Genomic DNA, 14,666 nt, shown 5'->3' with positions numbered 1-14,666 from the left:
ATTTCTATGTAATAATAAAACAAGAGCTGTCCGTAAGTCAGCCAATGCTCAACTATTAAAACTGTTGCCACAGAGGCAGGATTATTTCTATTAATCTGTATTAGATTTTGGAAATAGTAACTTGCATTCCTAACTTCAACCAGGATTTTCAAAGTTCAAAAGGGGGCATTATTTGGCCAAAATGCATGTAAGTGTTATGGGACTTGATGATATAACCTAATTTTTTAACACCAAAGACACATATTATGAAGTTTCAATTCAATATTGGAGACAGAAACTTGAATGCAAAACTTTATCCAAAATTTTAAGTTCAAATGGGGGCATAATTTGCTAAAATACAACTTAAAAGTTATGGGATTTGACCCAGTGAAACTGGTAATAGACCTAGAAAAAGAAACAAGAGGGCCATGATGACCCCATATCGCTCACCTGAATAATGGTGACCTTGACCACAACCTTTACCCTCAGGGTCATATACTGGTTAGGACAAACATCCCTACTAAGTTTTCCATGGCAACCATAGTTAAGCATAGAATTCAGTTCTTTGAAGAAATTTAAATCTGATATATACTGTATAACAAGAGGGCCATAAAGGCCCTGTATCGCTCACCTGACCTATTGACCTAAAGATCATCATAATTAACATTCTGACCAAGTTTTATTAAGATATGGTCATAAATGTCGTCTCTAAAGTGTTAACTAGCTTTTCCTCTGATTTGACCCGGTGACTTAGTTTTTGACCCCACATGACCCAGATTCGTACTTGACCCAAAGATCATCAAGATTAACATTCTGACTAAGTTTCATAAAGATAAAGTTATAAATGTGGCCTCAAGCTTTCCTTTGATTTGACCTAGTAACCTAGATTTTGACCTCACCTGACCCAGATTAAAAGATGACCTAGAGATCATCAAGATTAACATTCTGACCAAGTTTCATTAAGATATGGTCATAAATGCGGCCTCTACAGTTTTAACTAGCTTTTCCTTTGATCTGACCTGGTGACATAGTTTTTGAGCCTACATGACACAGATTCAAGCTGGACCTTGAGACCATCAAGATAAACATCCTGACCAAGATTCATGAAGATACAGTCATAAATGTGGCCTCTAGAGTGTTAAGAGGCTTTTCCTTTGGTTTGACCTGGTGACCTAGTTTTTGAACCCAGATGACCCAATATCGAACTCGTCCAAGACTTTATTGAGGGTAACATTCTGACCAAATTTCAGTAAGATTGGGCCAAAATTATGTCCTCTAGAGTGTTAACAAGCTTTTCCTTTGATTTGACCTGGTGACCTAGTTGTTTACCCCAGATGACCCAAAATCGAACTAGTCCAAGGCTTAATTGTGAGTAATATTCTGACCATGTTTCATTAAGATTGGGCCAAAATTGTGACCTCTTGAATGTTAACAAGCTTTTCCTTTCATTTGACCTGGTGACCTAGTTTTTTACTCCAGATGATCCAATATCGAACTCATCCAAGATTCAATTGAGAGTAATATTCTGACCAAGTTTCAATAAGATTGGCTCAAAATTGTGACCTCTAGAGTGTTAACAAGCTTTTCCTTTGATCTGACCTGGTGACCTAGTTTTTGAACCCAGATGACCCAATATCGAACTTGTCCAAGATTTGATTGAGAATAACATTCTGACCAAGTTTCATTAAGATTGGGCCAAAATTGTGACCTCTAGAGTGTTAACAGTCAAATTGTTGACGACGACGGACGGACGACGAACACAGGGCGATCACAAAAGCTCACCTTTGAGCACTTCATGCTCAGGTGAGCTAAAAATCAAGGTGCTTACCATAAAACTTGCATCATTTATCCCAAGTGACCTTTACCTTCTGGATACCTGACTCTATCAGATGTCAGCTCCTTACCATCCCTTACCGGAGTGTTATGAAAATTGGGAAAATAGTTAAAAAGATATAGTGAAATTAAGAAGCTTGTCATAAAACAAAACCTAAATGCAATGGTGATGCTGACACCAGGGGGGAGTACAAAAGCCCTCCTCATTCTTCAGATAGAAAATTTATAGTGGAGATAAGTCAAATGCCATTTATGTCAGCGTCACTCAAAAATAATAATACCAACTACATATTTCATAACATGCAAAAATTTTGTACTCACCTTAAAAGCGCATCCAACAGACTGGAATTTGCATTCTTTAGGTTTACTTGGACACATGGCTTTATGGTTATTGAGCTGAAATAAAAATACACATTCTGATCTTACCAATGTTAAAATTCCAGTCCACAAGAAAACTAGGGCTATCAATAAAGCAATAAGGTGATTAATACCTCAAACATCGCTTTGGTACAAGGGAAGTAAACTGTAGTGCTTAACACATTCAACATTAAAATGTGACCTTGACCTTTGACTTAGTGATCTGGATTGTACACTTTGCAAGTTGTCTTGATGAGTTTACAACTGTTGCTTGCTTTACAAACATCCTTCCAGCACTTAAGAAAATTTGGGTAGAATACACATTTAAGTAATCTGATCTTTGACTGCTAAGTGTTATCTTAACCTTGGGCCTGACGACCTGTGTTGTTCAATTGATATGCCATCAGCTGATGCTAATTTTATGAAATTTATTCTGGCGGTTTAGAATACAATGTGTGGACAAGAATTTAAATTACCTGACCTTTCACTGCCAAAGTGACCTTGACCTTAGACTTAGTGACCCTGGTTGCATGCTCTGCATGGTGTCTCGATGGGGTAAACAACTGATGTAAGCTTTATGAAAATCATCCAAGCAGTTTAGACAATATGTGGTTGATACAGTTATACTACTTATCCTTTGACCTTCAAGTATTACGTTGACCCTGAATCTAGTGATCTGGGTAGTGCACTCTGCATGTTTACTTAAAAAGCTTAATAATTAATGCTAGTTTCATGTAAATCACCCCAGCAGTTAAGAAGACATGCAGGAGACATGATGGACGGACAGACAGTCAGGATACGATTTATTTGACCAAAGGAAATGCTCTTATGTCTCTGTCTCACCTTACCAATGCTCAGCCTGTATTTGCTATTATCTATCTTGTAAATGTTTAACTTCTATGCGTAGGTCCTAAAGCTCAAAACCTAGTTCCAATACAGCAACTCTTCTTTAGTCTCAAACGTCTTCTTTTATATAATTTATCTGCCCTGACAGTGTAGCTACAAAAGCTCACTTATTAAGATACTGGGATAAATTACAGGTTAACTCCTCGATGTGTTTACATCAATCGCTGGATACAGAATGAACTTACTGTCATTCGTCTACCTATAGTAAAGTAAAGTAAAGTTTCTTGTTTAACGTGGGTAGTCGACGAAAATTCCCATCTGGAATGGATGGAACAACTTATTTCCAGCTGAGACCATGGCAGGGGTCGTATTTCCTCCCCAGCATCCAGCACCACTGACCCCTATATGCCTATCCATACCCTAGAAGTGTGCTTGAATGGTGCTTGACTGGTGCTATCTATAGAACATGTTACTGATAGGTACAAAGATCATCAAGATTAACATTCTGACCAAGTTTTATTACGATAAGGTTATAAATGTGGCCACTAAAGTGTTAACTAGCTTTTCCTTTTATTAGACCTGGTGACCTAGTTTTTGACACCACATGACCCAGATTTGAACTTGACCTAAAGATCATCAAGATTAACAGCTAAGTTTCATGAAGATACAGTCATAAATGTGGCCTCTATAGTGTTAACAAGCTTTTCCTTTGATTACCTAGTGACCTAGTTTTCAACCCCACCTAACCCAGATTTATTCAGTGTCCTACAGATCATCAAGATTAACATTCTGACCAAGTTTTATGAAGATACAGTCAAATATGTGGCCTTTACAGTGTTAAGAAGCTTTTCCTTTGATTCGACCTGGTGACCTTGTTTTTGAAGCCAAATGACTCAATATCAAACTTGTGTAAGATTTTATTAAAATGTAACATTCCAACCAAGTTTCATTAGGACTGGACCAAAATTGTGACCTCTAGAGTGTTAACAAGCTTTTCCTTTGATTTGATCTGGTGACCTAATTTTTGACTTCCCATATGACCCAATATCAAACTCATCCAAAATTTTATTGAGAGTAACATTCTGACCAAGTTTCATTAAGATTGGGCTAAAATTGTGACCTCTAAAGTGTTAACAGTCAAATTGCTGACAATGACGAATGACAACGGACACAGGGCCATCACAAAAAGTCTACCTTTGAGCACTTCGTGCTAAGGTGAGCTAAAAATGTACAAATTATGATCTTTTTTAAATTCAAATTCAAATTTCAATTTAAGTATCATTGAACGCTTTCATTAACAAGAGGGCCACGAAGGCCCTGTACTGCTCACCTGACCTATTGACCTAAAGATCACCAATATAGTTTCATTAGGATATGATCATAAATATGGCCTCTAAAGTGTTAACAAACTTTTCCTTTGATTTGACCTGGTGACATAGTTTTTGATCCCATATGACTCAGATTCGAATTTGACCTAAAGATCATCAAGATTAACATTCTAAGTTTCACGAAGATACAGTCATAACTGTGGTCTCTAGAGTGTTAACAAGCTTTTCCTTTGATTTGACCTGGTGACCTAGTTTTTGACCCCATATGACCCAGATTCAAACTTGACCTAAAGATCATCAAGATTAACATTCTGACTAAGTTTCATGAAGATACAGTCATAAATGTGACCTCTAGAGTGTTAACAAGCTTTTCATTTGATTTGACCAAGATTTAAATGTGACCTATAGATCATCAAGATTTACATTCTGACCAAGTTTAATTAAGATATGGTCATAAATGTGGCCTCTAGAGTGTTAACTAGCTTTTCCTTTGATTTGAGCTGGTGACCTAGTTTTTGACCCTACATGACCCTACAGATTCAAACTGGACTTTGAGAGCGTCATGAGTAAAATTCTGACAAAAGTTTCATGAAGACAGAGTCACAAATGTGGACTCTACAGTGTTAGCAAGTTTTTCCTTTGATTTGATCTGGTGACCTAGTGTCTGACCCCAGATGACCCAATATCAAACTCATCCAAGATTTTATTGAGGGTAACATTCTGACCAAGTTTCATTAAGATTGGGCCAAAATTGTGACCTCTGGAGTGTTCCCTTTGATTTCACCCGGTGACCTAGTTTTTGACCCCAGATGACCCAATATTGAACTCGTCCAAGACTTTATTGAGGGTAACATTCTGACCAGTTTCATTAAGATTGGGTCAAAATTGTGACCTCTAGGGCGTTAACAAGCTTTTCCTTTGATCTGACCCAGTGACCTAGTTTTTGACCCCAGATGACCCAATATCAAACTCATCCAAGATTTTATTAAGGGTAACATTCTGACAAAGTTTCATTAGGATTGGGTCAAAATTGTGACCTCTAGAGTGTTAACAAGCTTTACCTTTGATTTGACCTGCTGACCTAGTTTTTGACCCCAGATGACCCAATATCAAACTCGTCCAGGATTTTTATGAGGGTAACAGTCTGACCAAGTTTCATCAAGATTGGGCCAAAATTGTGACCTCTTGAGTGTTAACAGTCAAACTGTTGAAGATGGACAGACGACTGACGAACGACGACGGACACAGGGCGATCACAAAAACTCACCTTGAGCACTTCGTGCTCAGATGAGCTAAAAATCATTACAACAAGGCAATCTGAAAGACAGCTAAATCCCCCGCCACTGCTATGGTTAGTGAAAGGGTTAACCTTTGATTTTAGCTGTGACCTTGACCTTGAACTGACATGGCTGACTCATGAATTCTGCACAACGTCTTGATGAGGTGATCATTTGACCCAAGTTTCATGAAAATCCTTCAAGGGGTTTAGGAGATACAGAGCTGAAACCTTTGACCTTCAGTTGTGACCTTGACCTTGAGTTGACATGGCTGACTCATGAGTTCTTGATGAGGTGATCAGTTGACCCAAGTTTGATAAATTCCTTCATGGGGTTTAGGAGATCTACAGAGTGGACACCAAATGGAAGGCTCAAACCTTCGACCCTTAGTTATGACCTTGACCTTGAGCTGGCATGGTTGACTCATAATTTCTGCACATCGTTCTGATGATGTAATAATTTGACCCAAGTTTTATAAAATTCCTTCGAGGGGTTTAGGAGATACAGAGCGGACACGAAATGGAAGGCTCAAACCTTTGACCTTCAGTTGTGACCTTGACCTTGAGCTGACATGGCTGACTCATAAGTTCTGCACATCGCCTTGATGAGGTGATCGTTTGACCCAAGTTTGATGAAAATCCTTTAAGGGGTTTAGGAGATATAGAGCGGACACCAAAATGGAAGGCTCAAACCTTTGACCCTAAGTTGTGACCTTGACCTTGAGCCAGCATGACTGACTCATTGGTTCTGCACATCGTCTTGATGAGGTGATCATTTGACCAAAGTGTTATAAAATTCCTTCAAGGGGTTTTAGAGATATAGAGCGGACACAAAATGGAAGGCTCAAACCTTTGATCTTGAGCTGTGACCTTGACCTTGAGCTAGCATGACTGACTCATGGGTTCTGCACATCGTCTTGATGAGGTGATCATTTGACCCAAGTGTTATAAAATTCCTTCAAGGGGTTTAAGAGATATAGAGCGGACACAAAATGGAAGGCTCAAACCTTTGACCTTGAGTTGTGACCTTGACCTTGAGCCGGCATGGATGACTCATTGGTTCTGCACATCGTCTTGATGAGGTGATCATTTGACCCAAGTTTCATGAAAATCCTTCAAGGGGTTTAGGAGATATGGACCGGACACGATTTTGTTACGGACGGACGCAGACCATTCCTATAATCCCTCCGCCACGGCGGGGGGATTAATTAAAAAAGTCTTTTTCAGCCACTGATGGCCAACTGTAAAATGCTGACAATTTAAATAATAATATCATCGATTCTCTTACATCCCTACTTTGTATGATTGCTACAATATGTAGGGTTTGTTTATAACTGTGACACATGTCTTCGAATGTCTACAATTCTAGTAGATTTTTTCCAAACTAAACAGAAGAACAAAATATAAATTTGTCAATAAATACTTTTTTTCTATTACAGTTTCTGACAAACATATCTGACTGCATCCATTCATACCATATAAAAGTACAAGACTAGAAATTGCTTTTGTAAACAAAGATCTGAATTCAATAAACACTTGATGCCCCTGGTGGCACCCTTGTCGATACAAAGCAACCTAAGTACAAAACGATGTCAAAGTCAAACTGAGGTCAGGTGATGTTTGAAGATGAGGAATGGTCACAGGTTACATCTGTATTAGTATCAATTCATTCTTGTAAGCGGTATTAATGCTAGACGATATGGTCCCATTTTGTTAACCAAGAGATGACCCATATAAAGCAACCTAAGTCCAAAATGAGGTCAAGGTCAAACTGAGGTCAGGTGATGCTTGAAGATGAGGAATGTTCACAGGCTACATCTGCATTAGTATCAAGTCATTCTAGCAAGGGGCATTGATGCTAGACGAAATGGTCCCATTTGGTTAACCTTGTACGGACGGATGGACAGACAGTACGATCACTATATGCCTCCCTCATCAGTAGATGCCGGGGGCATAAAAAGCGCACATCTCACCCAACGCAAAGTCCTATAGGCAAGAAGTCAATAGGGGTCAGGAGCGAAAGTCAAGTGACCCCAAAATAAATTGGGGTTATCTACTCTGCATGTCCAATCATCCTATTAAATGTCACTTAAAGCTAATTCTTCAGATAAAGCTTGCTGTATACAAAGTTTGGTGGCAGTAAGTACCCAGTAAGTCTTCACTAAAATTGAGAAGAAAAGAGTAAACTGCCTTTTTTATGATCACACTGAAAAAAAAAAGAAATTTGTAACTGCGACCTTGACCCAATGACATAAAAAACAAGAGGACCATGATGGTCCTGAATCGCTCACCTGTCCCCACATGACCCAATTTTATGAAGATCCATTGAAAAATATGGCCTCTAGAGAGGTCACAAGATTTTTCTATTATTTGACCTAATGACCTAGTTTTTGAATGCACATGACCCAGTTTTGAACTTGACCTAGATATCATCAAGGTGAACATTCTCACCAATTTTCATGAAGATCTCATGAAGAGTATGGGTTCTAGAGAGGTCACAAGGTTTTTCTATTTTTATACCTACTAACCTAGTTTTGACCACACGTGACCCAGTTTCACACGTTATCTAGATATCATCAAGGTGAACATTCAGACCAATTTTCATGAAGACCCATTTAAAAAATATGGCCTCTAGTGTGGTCAAAATGTTTTTATATTTTTAGACCTACTGACCTAGTTTTTGATTGCAGTTGACCCAGTTTCGAACTTGACCTAGATATCATCAAGATGAACAATCAGACCAACTTTCATGAAGATCCATTGAAAAGTATGGCCTCTAGAGAGGTAACAAGGTTTTTCTATTTTTAGACCTACTGACCTAGTATTAGACCGCAGTCGACCCAGTTTCAAACTGTTTTTTTAGATCTTAATGGAGATTCAACTGACATCCTTCTGTTCCACAGATTGGCCCAACACTCTAGATCACTGCAACACTGTTGAATTTTCTAAGTATGAAGATAAATTAAGTTATACCAACCTTGAACTTGACCCTAATGACCTCACATACAATCAAAAACTTAGTTTTTCTATAAGCTACCTATAGGTCAAGTTTAATTTCAATACAGCAATGCTAACTTAAGTTACCGGTTATGGAGATTAAATTTTTTTTTTCTATTTATAGCAACAGTGACCTTTACCTTGAACAAAATGACCTCATTATACAATCCCAATCTACGTTTCTATGCAGGCTACCTATATACCAAGTGTCATTTGAATCAGTCACTCCTTAAGTGGAAACAAAAGTTGACTGCCTCTACGCATTTACTTATGAAATACAAGCTGTATTTTTGACAAATTTAAATTTAGTTTATAATAAGTAGAAGGTTTACCATTTCTCTTAATATAATCCCTGTATAACTAATAAACTGTATTATTTGTATTTTATGCATTTTAATGGTAAAGTGAATCATACACACAGATTCTGTTAATGAGTTAAAAGCAAAGGAATGTTAAATGGTTGCTGCACAGCTCATAGAGGAATTATATGTAACTATCTTTTATACAAAAAGTCTGTGTTATATTTAAATGAAATCTGATTAAAAGGAAACAGCTGTAACTATTAAGACTGCTGAAGTTGGTAAACAGAAAATAGATAAAGTTTTAGTGTATTTATTTTTTACCTCTGCCCTAGCCATTGGTTGGCTACCACAATTGTACGGACAAGCCAGCTGAACCACCAAGCATTCTTCTTCCACATGTGTCTGCAATCAAACATTTTAAATCAGGTTATTTAAGGTAAGTCTGTGTAAATTTAATTAATAAATAGTTAACTAAAGTTTGATCAATTCTAAGTATCAAACAAGTGTAAACATAGTGAAACATCAATCTCTGGAGGACATAAGGGGATGGGTAATATGCTCAAATTAGCCATGGCTTCTTGACCAACTTTCTTCTGAAGTTTAAGTTTGCTTATCGGTTTTCACTGAGACACAAAGCAAATTGCAAATTTATCTGGCTGATACTGCAAAAATGATGTACAGTGAAAAGCCTCTTAACCAGAACCCTGCCCCCCCCCCACCCCCCGCCTCCAAATTGAACAAATTTTGCAGTCCCTAAGTTTGGACATTTTATTTTATTTGAAAAATTTCTTTGAAAACCAGAAACTGAACAATTATTCTGGACCAAACCTTTACTTATCAATACAAAGATACCATTGAAAGCAAACAATTTTAAAGGCAATCAGAACTTTGGCATTTGCATTTATCATGATCACCAGATGTTATCCTTTTTGGCGCCATATATCCATAACAAGAGGACCATGATGGTCCTCAATCGCTCACCTGTCCCCACATGACCCAGTTTTGAGTATGACGTTTTTTTCTATTATTTGACATAGTGACATAGTTCTTAAGCTCATGTTACCCAGTTCTGAACTTGACCTAGATATCATCAAGATAAAAATTCTGACCAATTTTCATGGGGTCACAAGGGTTTTCTATTACTTGACTTAATGACCTAGTTTTTGAGGCAAGTGACCCAGTTTTGAACCTGACCTAGATATCATCAAGATAAAAAATCTGACCAATTTTCATGAAGATCCATTGAAAAATATGGCCTCTAGAGAGGTCACAAGGTTTTTCTGTTATTTGACCTAATAACCTAGTATTTGAGGCACGTGATCCGTTTTCAACTTGACCTAGATATCATCAAGGTAAACATTCTCACCAATTTTCAAGAAGATCTTACGAAAAATATGGCCTCTAGAAAGGTCACAAGGTTTTTTAATTTTTATACATACTGACCTAGTTTTTGACCACATGTGACCCAGTTTCAAACTTTATCTAGATATCATCAAGGTGAACATTCAGACCAATTTTCATGAAGATCCGTTTAAAATGATATGACCTCTAGAGAGGCCAAAATTTTTCTATTTTTAGACCTACTGACCTAGTTTTTGACCACAGTTGACCCAGTTTTGATCTTGACTTAGATATCATCAAGATGAACATTCAGACCAACTTTCATACAGATCCCATGAAAACAAGAGCTCGTCGAACACGAAATGCCCCCCTTGATGCATTCAGTAATTGCACAAGGAACAGAAATTATATGCTCACTGTAAACAAAAGTTCTACCATTCTGGTTTAATCTGACCTTGACCTTTATTTAACCTATTAACCTAACAAGAGATTACAGAGTGATCTTGGTGCCATACACTGAGCCATTTTTGAATGTTCCAAATTTCAAGACTAGCTCAAGGTCAATTTGAAGGCTGTAGCTTGAGAAATGTGGAAGTAGGTCACTAGGTCAGAATCAAGGACAAATTTTATTTTGGAACAAAAAACTATGCATGTGGTCCAAATATGAAGCCTGTACCTTCAAAAATGTGAAAGTAGGTCACTAGGTCAATAACAAGGTCAAAGTTTTTTTCGGTACACAAACCTACGCATGTGGTCCAAATTTGAACGATGTAAGTTATGGACATGAAGATTCTAAGTTTTTCCCTATATAAGTCTATATGAACCATATGACCCCTGGGGTGGGGCCATATTTGACCCTAGAGGGATAATTTGAACAAACTTGGTAGAGAACCACTAAATGATGCTATATTACAAAATATCAAAGCCATAGTCTTTGTGGTTTGGACAAGAAGATTTTCAAAGATTTTCCCTATATAAGTCTATGTAAACCATGTGACCCCCTGGGCGGAGCCATATTTGACCCTAGGGGAATAATTTGAAAAATCTTAGTAGAGGACCACTAGATGATGTCATATACAAAATATCAAAGCCCTAGGCCCTGTGGTTTTGGACAAGAGGTTTTTCGAAGTTTTTTCCTATATAAGTCTATATAAACCATGTGACCCCCGGGGTGGGGCCATATTTGACCCCAGGGAAATAATCTGAACAATCTTGGTAGAGGACCACTAGATTTTGCTACATACCAAATATCAAAGCCCTAGGCCCTATGGTTTTGGACAAGAAGATCAGAAACCGTTTAACTATTCCTGGCCAATGTGACCTTGACCTTTGACCTAATGACCTCAAAATCAATAGGGGTCATCTGCTGGTCATGGCCAACCTAACTATCGATTTTCCTGACACTAGGCCCAAGCATTCTTGAGTTATTGCCTGGAAACCATTTTACTGTTCCTGGTCACTGTGACCTTGACCTTTGACATACTGACCTCAAAATCAATAGGGGTCATCTGCTGATCATGACCAACCTCCCTATCAACTTTCGTGACCCTAGGCCTAAGCGTTCTTGAGTTATCATCAGGAAACCGTTTTACTGTTCAGGGTCACTGTGACCTTGACCTTTAACATACTGACCTCAAAATCAATAGGGGTCATCTGCTGGTCATTACCAACCTCCCTATCAACTTTCATGATCCTAGGCCCAAGTGTTCTTGAGTTATCATCTGGAAACCGTTTTACTATTCAGGGTCACTGTGACCTTGACCTTTGACATACAGACCTCAAAATCAATAGGGGTCATCTGCTGGTGATGATCAACCTCCCTATCAACTTTCATGATCCTAGGCCCAAGCGTTCTTGAGTTATCATCCGGAAACGGATTGGTCTACATTCCGACCGACCGACCGACCGACCGACAGACCGACCGACGGACATCTGCAAAACAATATACCCCTCCTTCTTCGAAGGGGGGCATAAATATGGCCTCTAGAGAGGTCACAAGGTTTTTCTATTATTTGACCTACTGACCTAGTTTTTGACGGCATGTGACCCAGTTTCAAACCTGACCTAGATATCATCAAGATGAACATTTAGACTAATTTTCATACAGATCCCAAGAAAAATATGGCCTCTAGAGAGGTCACAAGGTTTTTATATTATTTGACCTAATGACCTAGTTTTTGAGGTACATGACCCAGTTTTGAACTTGACCTAGATATCATTAAAATAAACATTCTGACCAACTTTCATGAAGATCCATTTAAAATTATGGCCTCTAGGGAGGTCACAAGGATTTTCTATTTTTAGACCTACTGACCTAGTTTTGGACCGCACATGACCCAGTTTCGAACTTGACCTAAATATCATCAAGATAAAAAATTCTCACCAACTTGAGTGGTCACAAGCAAGTTTACGCACAGACGGGGACCATGGACGCTGCGCGATCACAAAAGCTCGCCTTGTCACTATGTAACAGGTGAGCTAAAAACATAAATGGGATGGTTTAATACAATAACATATATATTATGCAAGATCAGGAACTGACTGAATGAGGTTGCTTGATAACTGTATAACTATTTATGTAATGTAGCACACAATCCACCAACAAAACCATTCTAATCAAATACCCATCTAAACCTACCTTTTACTCTTGTCTAGAGGCCATTTAGGTTGGAGAGGTTCCACTGTAACGTTAACTTGGCCAGAATTGTTGTCTATAGAGTGGTAGCAGTAAAGTTGTAACAGTACAATGAACTAACACAACAGCACATAGGCAGATCACAATAGATCACCTTGAGCAATTTGTGCCCAGCTTAGCTTAACAAGTTTTAGGCGGCATTTTATATATTTCATCATAAATCTACTTATCTAATACTGCAAAATACTGATCAAATTATAACTCATACTGCTGGCAGAGGTGCATATCTGGGAAAAATCAAAAACTTTCTGCAGGCAAAATGGAGACTAAGATTCTCACATTAAAGTGTTGTTAAGGATGTAACAGAAGTTCATTCTAATTGGAAAAGTTAACCAGCATTGCATAATGAGATATTTTTCAGTCACATAAACTGTTAGATTACTATTATTAAATTTAGTTAATTTCAGATTTTCTTACTGGAGAAAATACACTTTATTCTATAACAAGAGGGTCATGATGACCCTGGATCGCTCACCCGAGTAATATAAACTACATATTTCTAATGTCAAACTGATGATTTTTAGAAATTTTTTGGAAGATTTTCCTATGTACAATCAAGTAACCCTTGGGGCTTGGTCAATTTGACCCTGGGGGTCAAGATTTGAAAAAAATTTTGTTGAGGTCTACTGCACAATGCTACATGTCAAATATCTAAGCTCTAGGCCTTCTGTTTTATTTTTAGAAAATTTTGAAGATTTTTCTATGAACAATCAAGTAACCCCATGGGACGGGGTCAATTTGACCCCGGGGTTCATGATTTGACCAAATTTTGTAGAAGTCTAATTGGCAATGCTACATATCAATTATCTAAGATCTAGTCCTTCTGGTTTATTTTAAGAAAATTTTAGGAGATTTTCCTATGTAAAATCAAGTGACCCCTGGGTCGGGGGTCAATTTTGACCCCGGGGGTCATGATTTGAACAAATTTTGTAGAGGTCCACTAGGCAATGCTACATGTTAAATATATGAGCTCTAGGCCTTCTGGTTTATTTTTAGAAAAATTTTGAAGAATTTCCTATATATACAGTGGAGTCCGCTTATTTGCATACCCAATTTGTCAAAGCAAAATATGCGAATAACCGGGCTATTCGTTTATCCGAATATACGTACATGGCATCTGTTTCGGTATGCTTCGGCTGCTCTAGGAGCAATGGTTATTACTTTGAATCAATACGGCAACATTAATTGGAAAATGGGTCACTAATGGAGTGATTAATCATACCTGTGTATGTTTTAAACAAATAAAGCTGTAAACGACAATATTTTTTATTTACCACTGACTGGAATTTACCCGCGAATCGTACAGATATCAAAACGCCATGCCGGTAATTTTCCATTCCACGAGCACGTGCGACCTATCGTAATACCTAACTTTTGTTCATCGACACGTATACAAAAAACGCGCGTCACGCTTTCATTTTTTTATTTTATCGCTTCAGATTTTCAACACCGATTGAGAAGTAATATAGTTTGAATTCTATAATGATTTAAAAAAGGTTTTAACAGAAATGTTGGCAAAATTCTATAAAATGGTCGATTTTTCATAAAATTACTTGCAAAATTTCAAACAGCAAGATCCTAATTACTTATTACTTTCTAAAAGTAAATAGATGATACAAACTATGGGCATAAAATTCAGACTTTTGACCAGAAAGTACAAAAAAAAACAGAATAGAAAAATCTTAAATAATGAAAAGGCAGCAGCAATTTAA

The 14,666-nt window shown here is 37.7% G+C and overlaps 1 protein-coding gene across 1 annotated transcript in view; it reads right to left on the bottom strand.

The window, feature by feature from the left end:
• Window positions 1-1,548: 1,548 nt before the first annotated feature.
• Window positions 1,549-14,666, bottom strand: part of LOC128552832 (TNF receptor-associated factor 3-like) — a gene marked incomplete at its 5' end in the record, with an annotated part of 34,412 nt that continues 21,294 nt past the window's right edge. Inside the window, 2 exons of the mRNA XM_053533894.1 lie at window positions 1,549-2,208; window positions 9,240-9,320. Of these exons, the coding sequence (XP_053389869.1) occupies window positions 2,074-2,208; window positions 9,240-9,320 (216 nt within the window). The remainder of the gene's footprint in view (window positions 2,209-9,239; window positions 9,321-14,666) is intronic.

Source organism: Mercenaria mercenaria, unplaced genomic scaffold (genome assembly GCF_021730395.1).
Source record: "Mercenaria mercenaria strain notata unplaced genomic scaffold, MADL_Memer_1 contig_3205, whole genome shotgun sequence".
NCBI lineage: Eukaryota > Metazoa > Mollusca > Bivalvia > Venerida > Veneridae > Mercenaria > Mercenaria mercenaria.
Note: the sequence above shows the minus strand (reverse complement) of the source record. Positions and strands in the feature narration are given on the sequence as shown.